At 43.2% G+C, this 17,054-nt stretch overlaps 1 protein-coding gene across 1 annotated transcript in view; it reads left to right on the top strand.

Annotated features, from left to right (window-relative positions):
• Nucleotides 1-17,054, top strand: part of Ablim3 (actin binding LIM protein family member 3) — a 109,839-nt gene that overhangs the window by 45,304 nt on the left and 47,481 nt on the right. Inside the window, exons 3-5 of the mRNA XM_076856742.2 lie at nt 8,092-8,275; nt 10,194-10,306; nt 15,934-16,060. Coding sequence (XP_076712857.1) covers nt 8,092-8,275; nt 10,194-10,306; nt 15,934-16,060 — 424 coding nt within the window. The remainder of the gene's footprint in view (nt 1-8,091; nt 8,276-10,193; nt 10,307-15,933; nt 16,061-17,054) is intronic.

The following is a 17,054-nucleotide window of genomic DNA, read 5'->3' as shown; positions in this document are numbered from 1 at the left end:
CTTCTCAGAAGAGGACATACAATCAATCAACAAATATATGAAAAAAATGCTCATCATCTCTAGCAATCAGAGAAATGCAAATCAAAACTACTCTAAGATACCATCTCTTTCCAGTCAGAATGGCAGCTATTATGAAGACAAACAATAATAAATGTTGGAGAGGATGTGGGGGAAAACTTACACTCATACATTGTTAGTGGGACTGCAAGTTGGTGCAGCTAATATGGAAAGCAGTATGGAGATTCCTTGGAAATCTGGGAATGGAACCACAATTTGACCTTGCTATCCCACTCCTGAGTTCATACCCAAAAAACTTAAAAGTCAACATACTAAGTGATCAGCCGTGTCAATGTTTATAGGAGGTCAATTCACAATACCTAAACTATGGAACCAACCTAGATGTCCTTCAATAAATGAATGGATATAGAAAATGTGGTATATATACATTCAATGGAATATTACTCAGCTTTAAATAAGAATGAAATTATGGCATTTGCCAGTAAATGGATGGAGTTGGAGAATATCATGCTAAACAAAATAAGCCAACCCTGAAAAACCAAAGGCCGGATGATTTCTCTAATATGCAGATACTAATTCACAATAAGGTCGGGGGAACTAGGGAAGAATAGCGCTACCTTAGATTAGGTGGAGGGAAATGAAGGGAGGAAAGGAGAGAGGATGGGGGGATAGGAAGGACTGTAGAACAAAATAGACATTTTGCTTTATGTGTATATGTAACTCTATGACCAATGTGATTCCACAAAATGTACACTCAGAAAAATGAGAAAATTATATCCTATCTATGTATGATATATCAAAATGCATAAATGCAATCTACTGTATGTACAACTAATTAAAACAAATTAAAAATTTTTTAGTAATTATTCTGAAACAAGTCCTATAGGTCAAGAAAAATCAAACAATTGTTGTACCTTGTACAAAATGTACTTAAATGTAAGCAAAGGGTTGATGAAGGAAATTTTCTAAGAAAACATTCTACCAAGTAAAAGAAAAATTGAATAATTAGAATACCTTAATTTTGCAAACCTGTAAGAAAATGATATATCAAGGTAGTAATCAATAGCAGCCATTCCTATGAATCACCACTACCCCTAAGTTATAGAAATACACAACAGCAAATATTAGTGTTGCTAAAAACAGACCTGAATCTTAGTTCAGATTTCTAGACATAACTACCAATTTATAGGAAACACAAGAGAAAGGGGAACAAGTTCATCCACACCACTGGGACACAATCAGCAAAATCCAAACTGTGAGAAAGTTCTAGAGGAGATATGACCCAGTTTCTGCAATAAATACATTGCAAAGAGGAAATAAGAGGTAAAAGAGCATGGCAATTAAAAGATGCCTAAGAGGCATATCAGCCATGTAATATGTGGACCTTGGTTAGGTCTCTATGCAAAAGAAAAAAAAGATATTATTTTTAATGCTTTTAGGTTATTGTAGTTAGTTTTTGGGAAGAGTCCTAATATTTTAGAGATGTACTAAATACTAATGCCAAAAAGAAAATCAATAAAGAGCTTATTAAGTGTACTGGATACAGAATAAATATAGAAAAGAAAATTTCACTTCTATACAGGATTAATAACTAAGAAACCATTTACATTAAGAATTTTTAAAATTTAAGTATAAATCTTATTGATTTTTTATGATGGAAATTATAAAATTTTAAAATTTATAAAACATCATAAGAAAGATATTAAAGAAGACCTAAAAGAAAGAAAGAAATATCAATATAACATTTCTACCCTAGTGAACTGTAGGGTCAAGGCAACTTTAATACATTCCTTAAGGTTTTCCATAGAAATTTAAAAATAAATTAAAATTGTATTTTTGGCAAATACCATTTGACCAGGGATCATCTGCCTCTAAAGAGCAAGCAACTCAGGCAGGAAGCCTGTCCTACCAGATATCATACACTTATTATGATTGTCTAAATTATTGCAGCAGTGTGTCTCAGACAAAAGACAGATACATAGACCAATGGAACTGAGTAGAGAACCAAAATAAACCTTCACACGTGTAGACACATGCTTTTTGCAGATCAGTGGGGAACAATTAAACTGCTTGATAAATGAAACTGACATGATTAACTATCCATATGAGGGGAAATTGAATCCCTACTGTATACTATTCACTAACGTCAATTCCGATGAATTAATAGTTGAGATATGAAAAGAAACACAATAAAGTTTTTAGAAAACATTGTAGAAGATATCTTTTGGGGACTGGGGAGTAGAAAGAATTTCTTAAACATGATAAAGAAAGTGCATATCATAAAGGAAAAGTGATAAATTCAACAACACAAAAACTGAGAACTTCAGTTCATCAAAAAAAAAAAAAAAGGACTAAAAAGACAAACCTCAAATTGCAGAAAATATTTGTAATAACAATGGGGGAAAATTCATTTTTAAGGTATGTAATGAATTTCTACAAGTCTCAAAGGAAGTGGGCAAAGTTATCAACAAGCATTTTGCAATAGGGAAAAATACAAATGACCTGTAAGCATACAAAAGATTCTCAAATTCATTAATATTAAGAGATGTGGAATTTAAAAACATAATAAGATATAATTTCACACATACTTTATTGTGAAATTCACATTATTTATTTATTATCTTCTTATTGTGAATTTCCTTTTTTTTTTTTAAAAGAGAGAGAGAGAATTATTTTTAATATTTACTTTTTAGTTTTCGGAGGACACAACGTCTTTGTTTGTATGTGGTGCCGAGGACCGAACCCGGGCCGCACGCATGCCAGGCGAGCGCGCTACCGCTTGAGCCACATCCCCAGCCCTTATTGTGAATTTCACATGTCTTGACTAGTCAGATGTTCCCAAGTATGCGAAGAAATGGATCAGGGGGATCTATTGGTAAGAATATAAGTGGGGGACAAAATAGAAAATAGTCATCACCTCACAAATACAAGAAGATTCACAGCAGCATTTTTATAAAAGCAAAATTTAAAAAAATGCACCCAGCTCACATGTCCTTCCACAGCGGAATAGATCAATTGGGATCTATTCAGTCTGTGGAAAGCACCAGCCTAGTGAAAATGAATGAACTGCGGCTGTGTGCATTGACATCGGTGAGTCTCAAATACCATACTGAGCAAAGGAAGCAAGCACCGAAGAATAAGTGCAGAAATATTCCATCAATATAAAGCTCAAGCACAGAGCACACTAAACAATATAGTGTGAGTGGGTACTACACAAGGGATAAACCTATAAGGAAAAGCAAAGGGATGAAACACACGATTAGGGACGATGTGGGAAGGAGGTCTAGGGAGAGGGAAACGGGCTTCTGTGGCTCCAGTAACATCCTATTTAATAAACTTGGTAGGGGACACATAGGTGTGTGTTTATTACTCTTTAAACTGTACAAATATATTTTATATATTTTATCTATGTCTATTTTAAAATTAAAATGTATCAAATAAATTAATTAGATCACCTTGGAGGCGCTTCTGATTTTGAAATTTTCATAAAATCTAATCTCATCTGAAAAGTTGAAAATCAGCAGAACTATATGACAGAATGCTAGACTTTCAGATCTGAACGTGTCCTCAGTTACTACCTACTGCCCTCATTCTACAAATGAGCTCCAGAAAGTGAGATCGATTTCTCAAGTCACATGCACCTGAGTTGCAGAACAGGACTAGGGACAAAGGTCCAGTAAGCCCTGAAACCCCGCGTTTTCCTCTCACGTGTGGCTAGGGCTGAGTAGCAATCTTCCTATTTACAGTGAGCATTCATTCTGGATTTTCCCAGTTCTCTTTTTTTTCAATTGGTTATTTTTAGTTATATGAAACAATAGGATTCATTTTGACATAATTGTAAAAGCCTGGAATATAATTTGTTCTAATTCAGTCCCCAGTACTTCCCCTTCCCCTCCCCTTCTCCTTCCCCATGTTCCCTTCCCTCCACTCTACTGATCTTTCTGCTATACACTTATAGTTATTTTTTTTTAATTAGTGTCTTGTGGATATACACGATGATGAGATTCACTGTGGTGTATTCATACATGTACATAGAAAAGCAAGGTCGGGTCATTCCACTGACTTTCCCTATCCCACCCCTCCTCCCTACTTTTCCTTCCCCTGTTCTGCTCCACTGATCTTCTATTTTTTTTTTTTACCCACCAACCCCCCATTATTTTGGATTAGCTTCTGCATATCAGAGAACATATTCCACCTTTGACTTTTGGGGTCTTCCTTATTTCACTTAGTATGATAGTCTCCAGTTCCATCCGTTTATGATGTGGGCCATAAATTCATTCCACTTTATGGCTGAGTAATGCTCCATTGTGTGTATACATACCACATTTTATTTATTCATTCATCTGTTGAAGGGCACCTAGGTTGGCTCCATAGCTTGGCTATTGGTAATTGTGCTACTACAAACATTGATATGGCTATGACACTGTAGTATGTAGATTTTAAATATTTGGATATACACCTAGGAGTGGGATAGCTAGGTCATATGTTGATTTCAGTCCTAGTTTTTTGAGGAATCTCCATAGTGCTTTCCAGGGTGGTTGCACTAATTTTCAGTCCCACCAACAATATATGAGCGTACCCTTTTCCCCACATTGTATTTTAGATAATTGCCATTCTGACTCTAGTGAGATGAAATCTCAATGTAGTTTTAATTTGCATTTCTTTAATTGCTAGAGGTGTTGAACATTTTTTTTCATATATTTGTTGACCATTCATATTTCTTCTTTTGAGAAGTGTTTGTTTAGTTCCTTTGCACATTTATCAATTGGGTTGTTTATTTATTTTTTATGTTAAGTTTTTTGAGTTCTTTGCATATCCTGTATATTAATGCCCTGAGGAGCAGGTGGCAAAGATTTTCTCCCATTCTGGAGGCTCTCTGTTCATACTCTTGTTTCCTTTGCTGTGCAGAAGCTTTTTAATTTGATACCATCCCATTTATTGATTTTTTTTTATTTTACTTCTTGTGCTTTAGTAGTCTTGTTAAGAAAGTTGATTCCTGAGTTGACTTGTTGGAGTGTTGGGACTACATTTTCTTCTAGCAGTTGTAGGGTTTCTGTTCTAATTCCTAGGTCTTTGGTCCACTTTGAGTTGATTTATGTACAGAGTGAGAGATAGGGATTAAATTTCATTCTACTACATATGAATTTCCAGTTTTCCCAGCACCATTTGTTAAAAAGACTATCTTTTCTCCAATGTATATTTTTGGCACCTTTGTCTAATATCAGATAACTGTGTTTATGGGGCATTTTCTGTCTTCTATTCCATTCCATTGATCTTCCTGCCAGTTTTGGTGCCAATACCATGCTGTTTTAACTTTGCACAATCTTTCTTATTGTCTAACCATAGGATTTTCTTTTGTTTTATTTAATTAATGGACTTTTTTTTTGATTCACAGAATAATGACTGGTCTGGATACACTAGTTCTGTTAAATCTATATTGCTAACCTTCTTCAGGACCTTCCTGTTATTTGAACATCCGACTCTGCTCGGCCTCAAACACATCTGTCATGCTCATACTGCTTGCTACATACCTTTTATCCCTGTCTTCTCCACTGTATTTCCAGGAACCCATGAGACTCTTATCAACCGTTACATCCTTTTTACCAAAAGCTTCCTCCTTCAGCTCCTTGTGGGGGGGAAATGGAGGAATCGGTCGTTCCAAGTTTTCTTGGGGCCTCCTGGTTCTCTGAACTGAGAGAGGTAGCTCTGAGGGTGGAGTTAGCTGGGAAAACAAAGGGGAGAAAAGAAGGGAAAAAACAGGAACTATTTCCAATGAGGTCGTAGGCCAGGACCCAACTAATTCCACGAAGCAATTGATCCGCCACCTGCACACCCAGAACAGCCTGTACTCTGGCTTTGCCTGCTCTGGGGACTAGGCATTGTTTGATATGATGAATTCTCATGATGCCTGGTGCAAGATGAGCCCTCCCCCACCTCCTGTCACCACTGTCCCCACTATGGCCCTGCCTCTTCACAGGGGTGGCTTGGGGGCCACAAGCAAGACTCCACAGTGAATTTAAAATGTTCAGACACACGGTACACCCTGAGGAAGTCCTTCTCATGGACTCACAGGAGGTCAGCTGTGAAGGAAAAGCTCAGCCTCTTCATTTTGCACAGAAATGAACGGAGGCCCCAGGGAAGGAAGGACCACATCCACTGCCTTCCGGAGACTTAGTGGCAGTGATGAGCCTGGAGTCCAGGGGTCTGATTCCCAGACTGCTCCATCTCCAACTGTCCTGCTGTGATTTCTGGAGCCACCTCTCTCTCCCCCACCCTGTCCCTTTAAGCCTTCCTCTAGCCTACAGAGGTGAACAAACACTTGCGAAATATTTCTGGCATTCACTTGGGAAATCTTTCCTGTTTTTATTCTGGCTTCTTCTGCAGAACAACTTTCCCAGTCAGTGATGACGTGTTATTTGCTGGGGTGATTTTGTCTGATTCCAGGCTGGTTCCTCAGACCTTCGGGTTGGGAAACTATCTCACTGATTTCCCCCACCATTGATCCCTCCTGAAAATGTCGACTTTCAGTAACCAAATCCTCAGAAAACCCATGTGAAAGACCAGAGTAACCGTTCACTAATGTGTGAGAGAGCTGTAACTCTTCCCTTGGACTAGTTTGTGTTGGCCCAGCCAGCTCGTCCCCTCCCAAAAGTGATCTATGTGAAAAGCCAAGTTGCCAAGCAGTCTCCTGGTGATGGGGGGCTAAGAACATGGGAGCTGCCCACAGGACTCAAAGAGGATTCATTTGCCTTCCTTTAGCTGCTGACCAGCCCCTTCCTGAGGGATCCATCCCCACGTTAGCTGCACAAATGCACTCCGTGAGTTGCTGTTCTTCTGTTGGCCTTGGGAGCCATTTGTTTCTATGGAAGAAACCTCACCTCTTGACATTCTGCCCATGATGTTTTGATTTCATAACTTAACTCCTTATGAGAAAATCTTATTTCCCATATGTCAAAGTCCTTTATTGGAGCTCGTTCCCACATAACTCAGTTGTTCAGACACTTATAAATAAATCTACCTCTTCTATTATCTAACTTCTACTTATTTCTTCATAATGTCTACAAGAACATTCCAAGAGAACTTATAAAATGTCTTACAAATTCATATTATGGCTCTATTCAAAAGTCACCAGTGCAATTGATCATTTTGGCAACAAGATGATGGGTAACATTATACCTCTCCACTTTTGTTTATGTTTGAGATTCCCCACACACACACACTTAAAACTAGGGATAAAACTGCTGTGGCTTCTCAGTACAAGCCTGAACTTCTTAAATTGAATTGAGCCCTTCCTCAAACATGTCTAAAAACCCTTTTTCTGTATGACTTCCCTCTACTCCCTACAAACACCATCCCTACCCCAGTCCCTATACCAGCCCTACCCTCAGAATTTACTGCCTGAACCTACCCCAGGGCCCATCACTCTGGGTTTATGGCATCTTTCTGTGTGATCTTGTCTCTGCATACATTTTTAGCTCTTTGCAGTTCAGGGAGTGTTTTCTCATTTATGCTGGGAATAGACCAATCAATCCTCTGTAGCTGTGGTGAGGATAGATTAGAGACTGAACCAACCATCCCATTGCCATCAGAAGTTGTCTGCCATTTGGGATGTGGAGCATGTGGTCTCCACTCTGCTGTTCACCTGGCAGCATCATGCACCTAGGAAATAGCCGAGAGAATTTTAACTGAGTGATTCTTTTATATAATTCATGATACTACCAGCACTGCATGAGTCACAGGGCCTTAAACTTGAGTGTATTGAAAGGATTGTACCACATCTGTGGTATTGCATTAGCATTGGCTAGGCACTGTGCAGAATGCAGATGCCAGGCCCCAGCCTCAGGGAGCCTGACCAGGGCCAGGCATCCGCCTGTGAAGAAGCTCCCCCATGACTCTGATGCAGGTGGTCTGTAAGACAACACTGGCCCCAAAGCCCCACGAAGCCCGTTTTGCTACCATTCTCTGGTCACTCATGACAAAATCAGATACCAGCCTTTCCCCCAGTGAGGATCTCACGCTTGCAGACCCTCCCTGGACTCAACCTGCCCTTGTTTTCCTCCTTGTTTCCCCAAGTGTGTGGCTGTGGCCTGGCCCAGTCGGGCTTCTTCTTCAAGAACCAGGAGTATATCTGCACCCAGGACTACCAGCAACTCTATGGCACCCGCTGTGACAGCTGCCGGGACTTCATCACAGGAGAGGTCATCTCCGCCCTGGGCCGCACCTACCACCCCAAGTGCTTCGTGTGCAGCTTGTGCAGGTCAGCAGGTGGCCAGCTGGGCCTGGGCCCTCAGAGTGAGCCCCAGGGAAGGGGAAGACATGGCCATTCCCAAGCAGTTCTGGGGCTTACTGGGCTTATGCTAGACACCTGACCTCAAGAACTGCAAGGACGAAAGGATCTGAAGGGCCAGTGGTATTCAAACCTTTTAACAGCTGAATCCCTCCCTTCACGTGCAGTCTGATGTAAAACACTAGTTCATCCTATAATGGAGGCATAGTGAGGATCCAAGCCCCATGCTCAGTCTCCCATTACTATCAAAAGCCCCTCCTACACCCCACAAAAAACCACTAAGTACCCTGGTCCCTTGGAATACAGTTTGGAAACACAAATCTGGCTCAGGCTCCTGTGACTTAATCCATAGGTGGTACAAAGATGTCTGTTTTTAGCCTTCCTCCACCACCACAGTACCATCTCCTGCTGGCAGGGTGACCCTAGTAAGGGACCCCACCTCTGTACAATTCAGTTTCTATATCAGTAATAAGGGCTCAAAACCACAGCAACGTCATTGGGGTTTTGTGAATATCAGTGAGATGCTGAATGCAAAGACCTTAGCTCAGTAACTGGTGCATAGTGTGTCTGTTATTATTCTTCTCATTGTCATGATAACCATCTAGCCTCTCTCAAGACCTCTCCAAAGATGGAGAGCACCTCCCTGCCCCCTTCTGCACCCCAGCATCTCAATCACTTGTTAATCTAGCAAATGTACATTAAGAGCCTACTGTATGCCAAGCATCACATTAAGGAGATGGAAAAAAAATAAAGAAAAACCTCAATCCTGCCCACAAATACATTAAAATTTAATGGACATCTCTGATTAAGTAATAAGTAAAGCATGATTGAAGTATATCTGCATTTTCAGTTGGGAAAATAATTTATAGATTATTATTCTCAAAAAAAAAAAAATAGCCACTGGTTAGTTACCAGCTAGAGGAACTAACCAATTGGAGTTTCTGATTGAGATTAATGGGAGACTATGTAAGAAAATATAATCAGATAATTAAATTCATTCATTCATCTATCTCTTAGGACCTGAGCCCTGGGTTCTAGGATTCCAGACCCATCAGAGGTCAGCATAGAGGGTCCATATGGCACAAGGCGAGGTTTAACACTGTAGCTTTCTACCATGAGTTAGTGGCTGGGCCACAGTGAGAGCATGGCTCCCCAGCCTCCTGCCCAGCATCCCCTGCATTGTCCCACACTGCAAATACAAGGACAGGGGAACTTCTGGAAGCCTTTGCCAGGGTTTATGCTTACAGATCCTGGGACAGGTGTCCCAAACTACAGGAGAAGCAAGAAGAGCCAAGCAAGGCAACTGACAGTGTGGGAATCCTGTATATGGTTGATAATTTAGTTGGGGAGGCAGGATCTATATGAGCTTGAGTCTGGGCTGAGCAAACTGAGCAAATACAGAGTAGGAGGGGAAAGAGTTATTTGGGGACTTATAAACTCTCCATTGGGGTAGAGGATTTTGAGAAATGTCTGGATAGTGAAAGGAAGAAATTTCAGTAAGTTCAGAAATTGAATTATTTTGTTTTCATATGGGGGAGGTCAAGTGGTGATGGAAAAATATCCTTCCAGGAAGAAGAACCACTCCGTGAGGAGTTAGTAGCCTCTTCCTCTTAAAATTGAGACATGTAAGCCCAGATAAGCATCATGATTTGTCCAGTGTCAAATCATATGAATGGCTCTTGGGGGCCTCCAGTTCTGACCTCCAGGACCCTCACTGAGTGGTTCAGTCAGCCTGTCACTGTGAACAGCATTTGAATTTGCCTGGTGCTCTAGAAAGGCAAGCTGCATGTGTTCATGCATTGCTGTGAGCATGTGTGTTATCAGGTCACCAATAGTCGCAGAATCTCAGGAGAGGAAGCATTGACTTTCTTCCTTGTCCCCCTTGCAGGAAGCCGTTCCCCATTGGAGACAAGGTGACCTTCAGTGGTAAAGAATGTGTGTGCCAGACCTGCTCCCAGTCTATGACCAGCAGTAAGCCCATCAAGATTCGCGGACCAAGCCGTGAGTCCTCTCCACCGGGCACCTCCTCTTCAGGGGTGCACCTCCATAGGTTCCTTGGTTCAGTCACTGTCCACCACTCCCACAGGCCTAAAGGAAAGCAGGGGAGGTTCCCACCCTGGAAATTCCTAAGTGTGACCCAGTTGGCAGAGAGCCCAGACAGACACACAGCTCTACGAACATACTGCAGGAAAGCGGGCTGTCCAACTGGAAACTCTGATGGCCAGTGCACTTTACTTGGGTGGCTCTCTTCTGGGACAAGATAGGTACCTGCTCTTATGTCCCAATGACACCGCGACAGAGTTGATCAAGTCTTGTCACCAGTGGTCCTCAATTACTACAAACTCCACAAAGAAAATATTTTCAGACATGTCTCACAGAGGAAGTAGGGAAGCACCTGGGAGCAAACAAGAGATTGGGCTAGTGCTTTGGACAGAATGTTCTATGGACCCCTGCATCAGCTTCACTGTGAAACCTGTGAAAATGCAAATTTCTGGGCTCACCTTGGACCTCTAGGGATGGACTATAAGAGTCAACCCTCTTAGTAGCTTCCGGTGTGAGTCATTTGCTAGTCCTAAAATTGGGAACCATTATGTAGGGATGAGGGGCAGCTGATGTGCCATGTTATGTTTTATCACCAAACCACAGATTCGGGGGATAGTGAGGATCGAGAGTGTATCTTGGAGCATTCGTCTTCCTGGTGGAAGTCCATCCTACTCAAGTGTGCCTAGCAACAAGATGTCTAAATTATTGTTCCCAGATGCCCTTGTCAGACTGCTGACTTCATGCGCCTGCACACACATAGATCAGCCCCCTGGGTCTCCATCAGCCACATTAGGCTCCAATGTGCTTTCATGTTATATGACACTGGTTGGCCTCATGGAGAGAATCAATGAAAACCCATTAGCCTCTTGGGCTGTATCATGGTGTGGGTACAGGGGCTGCCAGACATGGCCCAGCAGAGTCAGCATATGGGGGCTGCATCCCATCTAGGAGGGTGAGCAGAGAACACCTCAAGTCAGCAGGGTTCAGTTCCCAGGGGCTCCATTAGAGTCTGCCCAGCCGTGGTCAACCAAGAGGAGGGTAGAGGAAGGCTCCCTCTCTTGCTTTCCCTTCCCTTCAGTCAACTGGAACGTGTTCCCAGAATGTGCAGCAGCCTTCCTTCAGTGTCCTTGGCAATGCCCAAGAACAGTTTGCTGTTCTAAGTTTCCATCTCAAGGTGGCTGAGTGTACATGCTGTTATACTTCATAACTCCTTGGAAACATCATCCAGAAACAGTCAGAGGCCAGGATTGCAGGTCTGTGGCCTGTGACTGATGCCACTGAGAACCCTAGAGGCCAGTGGAACCAACATGCAAAAGCAGTAGAGAGCAGGGCAAGCTTGAGTCAGGAGCCTGCCACCCTTCTGCATGATGCAAAATCAGTCACGTCGACTTCCTGAGACTCAGTTTACCCAGCTCTGAAAGAGGGATGGAATTTCTTATCATCCTCTCAGGATTGTTGTAGAAAGCGAATATATTAGTATGTAAGAATTGAGGTAACATACAACATATACTGTAGCATGTAAAATATAAAGTGAGCACACCAAAGGAGCACTGAGATTAAAATTCCTGTTATTTCTCTCAGGTTGTGCTAATGTTTCTGTGTGCAGGGATCTGGCCAGAGGGAGATTTCCTCAGCCAAATGTGGAGTCTCACATGTGAACTCTTCTCAAAGAGAGACTTCTAAATGTCTCTACCATAATTTTGCAGAGTAGGAGGTAAAGAAATGTGAGGGAAAGCGGGTTTGTGGACAGTTTTCAGGAGGAGCTTTTAGGATTGTAGCTTCTGTCATTATTCATCACACACACACATCAATCCATGGGTCCACATATATTTCGTAGGAGGATTTTCTCCTGTTCATGCTGCAAATGCCAGTGGGGCTGACTAGAGGGCATGCTGGAAGTCCTCCTGAGTTTCCAAAGAAGAGAGGAGAGCCAAGAGATCAGCCAGGTCTGAGAGATTGCCAAGAAGAACATATCATGGAAAAGGAAAAAGAACCTGTTTTCTGTTGTTGTTTTTTTTCCCTTAAGCTACAGCAGTGTGGAGTTTTTATCTTTGGAGGGTAAATAGAGATATTCTTGAAAAACAGGAGCAGTGTTTGCTCAAAAAAGATTAAGAAGAATACTCAGGAACTGTCAAGAAGAAAGAATCATGTTACTTACCAGAGGAAAAAGAAACATCTCCCCAGATCTCACAGAGAAGAATCAGCAGCAGTTACAGCATCAGCATCACCACCATCACCACCATTACCACCATCACCACCATCATTACCACCATCACTACTACCATCACTTAATACAAACACCATCACCACTACTCCACCATCACTAACACCATCACTTAACACCACTACTACCATTACCACCACCATCACTTAACACCATCACCATCACCACCATCACTACCATCACCACCACCATCACTTAGTACCACCACCACTACAATCACTACCATCACCACCACCATCACCACCATCACTACCATCACCACCACTACCATCACCACCACCATCACTTAATACCACACCATCACCACCACTACCATCACCACCACCATCACTTAATACCATCACCACTACGATCACTACCATCACCACCACCATCACCACCATCACTACCATCACCACTGCCATCATTTAACACCACCACCATCACTTAACACCACCACCATCACCACCACCATCACTTAACACCACCACTACTACCAGTATCACCATCACCACCATCACTACCATCATCACCATAACTAACATTAGCATCAGTGTCACCTTCATTACTGCCACCACCACCATCACATCATTATCACCATCACTAGCATCACATCACCATCACTGCTTATCACTACCAACTCCCCCATCACTATCAATGCCAGTAGCACCATCAGCATTGATTATCACCATTGTCGGGCAACTGTACTAAATATGCTACACAAAAATTTTATTTAATCACTACAGATTCAAAGGGCCTAAATGGTTTCTCCAAAGTGACACAGATAATAAGACAAGAGACTAAGCAGCCTGATTCTGGAGGTATTCTGCTAATACCCTATACCAGAAACATGACTTGCTAATTGGAAGGGTTATATCTTCCTGGATTAGTTACCTAGAACAAAGTGGGTAGCTTGCTATGACTCATAAAACCCACTTATTTTTGCTGATCTAAGTGGAATGAATGACATAGTAAACTAAACTAAAAATGGTGGCCAAAAGTCTTTAGAAGCTGCAGTAATAAACTGAGGGACTTGGAAGGAACAGGTGGAGGCATCAGACTTTCTGCCAGCTAATGATTGTAATTTTGGAATGGAGAGGAACTTGTGAGGAGTGGACAGCTGGCTCTGCAGAAACCAACTCAGGATAGGGTGCGGTTCTCACAACTGCTTATGGCACCAGATCCATGGGCTCCCAGATGGAGTGTCTGAAGCTCCACTAGTAGTCAAGAAGGAAAGGAGGAAGAAGGAGGAGAAAATCATCCAGATAAATATGAAACCAGTACAATGGAGGACCAGCAATGAATCGTGAAAAGAAACACAGAGAAGGCATCCCAGAACTAAGCAGAGCTTCACTGCAGAGGATCATTGCCTGTAGCCTCAGATCAGAGATCAAGCATCACTTGGGATGTGGGTTAAAATCAGGAGACTGTGAAATAATACAATAACCATTTATGGATACATAATGTTACTTATACCTGCTGATCAAAAGGAAGGAATTCAGATGAGGGAACCAGGGCTCAGAGGTCAAACGACTAGATGGTTCTCACCTAGGCCAGCTTCTCACTCATTCAACCTCTCATTGAAGTGTTAAACACTGCACTGGACGGGCTCCTAAATTTTAGCTCAAGATGCTAAATTCATGTCAGATTTTCACTTTAATGCAGCAGATGGGACTCATCACTGGAAGGTGGCCATGGAACAAAGCAGCCATTAAATAAGTTTTATTGACAAAGTAGAGGACTGTTTCGTTGGCCAGTAGCCTCTGGCCTCCACAAGTGAACTGGACCAGTGATGACCACAGAAAGTGAAGCACAAGAAAGAGTACCAAGGAGCCTTACTTGTCTTTATTTGAAGGAAATGTCATGTGAGGAAAAGATGATTATTCTCATTTGCATAAGAGTGGGGGAATCACTGGAGGGTGGCATCAGCTCCACATAAAGACGGAATCCATGGCAGTCATACCTGTCCAAACAGAGTGGTCTTCCTCAAGAAGGGCTGAATGGCTCACCCCTGACGTGATTAAGCAGGGGATGAGAGGTGGCACTTGTCAATCATGTGGCAAGTTCCTGCACTGGCTCGGATATTTGACTAAGTGCTCTGTGAACTTAAAGCCCCTGTAGAATTATTAAACCCTACTGGGGAGTCTCACAGAGACAAAAACGTTCGGTCTCTGTGGCCTAGAAAGCTTGACCAGAGGCCTGCAGTGTGTACATTGAGGTTGAGCACGTCACTCAGACACCAACACTTCATTGGGACTAGCCCCTCCTCACAGCCAGCTGGACACAGGGTCACTTCCTTTTCTCTCCCAGGACAGGCTCCCAGCAGGATTGAGGACTGTCCAGCCAGGCTCCCCCAACTCTACATGTGACCCCTTTTTCCTCACTGCTACAAAGTGCGCATTTGTCGTGTGGCGCCAACAGGGCGGTTTGCCCTCTGGTAAACTTTGCCCCGTGACCCTGTTCTCCTCTAAAGCGGGCCATCCGGTCAGCTAGGCCTGAATTCCCAGCATCTCCCAAGTACCTTGGCCGCTGGCTCCATTTCCTGCCCCTCCCCTCCTCAGACATTCATTGAGCAATGAGCAGACCGCTGGGCCTGCCCCACATTCTGCTGGCCCCAACACACATTCCAGAGTGATAGTGACAGGGAGTGAGGGGACAGTTCTGGTTTGGGACAGAAGATTGATCAGACTCTAATCTTTGCTTCTTGGGAGGCAAATGTTTGCTCTATAAGCACATTGGGGAAGGGAGGGGTAGTGTGGTGACTTCTGTCCTTTGCTGAGCACTGTAAGGGCCACCTGTTTGTACTCCTTCAGCAGACAGGCTTGGAGTTCCTACCATGCTCTGAGCACCATGCCAGACGAAGGAAAGGACTCACCCTCAAAACACAGATGTGGCCCTTGCCACTGAGTGTACAGGCAGGAGAGAGAAAAAGAAAGCAGACTATCCCCAGAAGGGGTGCCTCTCAAACTTCACGGGGCTCAGAGATCTTGCTGAAATCCCCAGGTCTGGGTGGGGCTTGCCATGCCACATGCTGCAAGTTCCAAGAAAATAGGGATACTGTAGGTGCCAAGCTCATGGAGTGATGCACAACCTCAGTTACCAACCAGAGGAGGGAAGAAGCAGCGCAGGACCGCTGTGGATGAGCCGCAGACACGATGATAAGCAGGAAGATCTTTTTCTCCCCTCCACCAAGTCCCCTATGGACAGGCCAGGTCTCCAGGGGCCTTTTCTCTTCCCTGGTAGGGTCTCTGGGAAGCTGCCAATACCAAGGTGGGAAAACGTGTTGGTGAGGGGGGAGTCCCTTGCTGGGGGCATGAGTTGATGGCAGGAGGGCCAAAAATCCCAGGGCGTTTTGCTCAGCAGTGTCCTCTTGTCTTTGCAGACTGTGCAGGGTGCAAGGAGGAGATCAAGCACGGCCAGTCACTCCTGGCGCTGGACAAGCAATGGCACGTCAGCTGCTTCAAGTGCCAGACCTGCAGTGTCATCCTCACCGGGGAGTACATCAGCAAGTGGGTGTCCCTCTCCCTGCTGGTCCCTGATTTCTGGGCCTCTGTGTCCACCGAGGCCTGCCCCACTGGGCCCCTAGCTGAATCTCCAACATCACCCCTCCTCACTCCTAGCTACCACACTTGAGCTACAAACCTCTCTCCGCCCGCAGGCCCTCCCACACTGTTCCCTCTGCCTGTGGTGGTCTGGCCCCTCTCAGCACTTGTTCCTTCTATGCCTCCTGCTCAGAGGTACCCTATATGCCACACCCCACCTCTACTCCCCTCAGACTGCTGCTTGTTTCCTTTGCAGGGCTGCCAACATTTATAATTATATACTTAAGTGTTGTAACTTTTTAATAATGTTTACAAGTCTAACTACCATTTACTGGACTTTTATTATGTGCAAGGAAGTTATTAACTGCTGTGGATGGGTTATCACATTAAACCCCCTTAACTACCCCTACAAGGGGTCTGTCTCCATGGGATACTAAGACTCAGGGGAGTAACTTACTCTAGTGGTGGTGTTTATTCCTCCCACCAAGACAGGGGCTTTGTTTAGTTACTGTGGTATCTCTTCCCATAGTCAATAATGCCTGACCATTGTCAATAATATAGTTACTGAATGTATTTAACTGAGATAAGAGGAGATGATGGACACATAAAGCTATTGGGACAGAGGAGCCAACCCCCAGAAAACTGCACACTGCAGCTTTGAATAAGCCCCCTTGTTGCTAGATCCTAGTGACCACATGTATATACTGAAGTACCCAAAAGCTTCTGACCCCAGATACTTTCTAGGCCCATATGTGGCCTGATGCCAGGAGATGGTGAGCATGTAGTGTTGCTGTATATATAGTTTCTGCTTTCAAGACACAGTTTAATAAGGGAGATAGGCTATATGCATGAAGAATCAGAGTATATGAAAGGGGTTCATGAGAAGTTTAAATCATAAAACATTTTCAATCATAACTGACAGAGAACCCAATTCTAACTCACTTAAAAGCAACAGGAGTTT

This window comes from Callospermophilus lateralis, chromosome 5 (assembly GCF_048772815.1).
Source record: "Callospermophilus lateralis isolate mCalLat2 chromosome 5, mCalLat2.hap1, whole genome shotgun sequence".
Classification (NCBI taxonomy): Eukaryota; Metazoa; Chordata; class Mammalia; order Rodentia; family Sciuridae; genus Callospermophilus; species Callospermophilus lateralis.
Note: the sequence above shows the minus strand (reverse complement) of the source record. Positions and strands in the feature narration are given on the sequence as shown.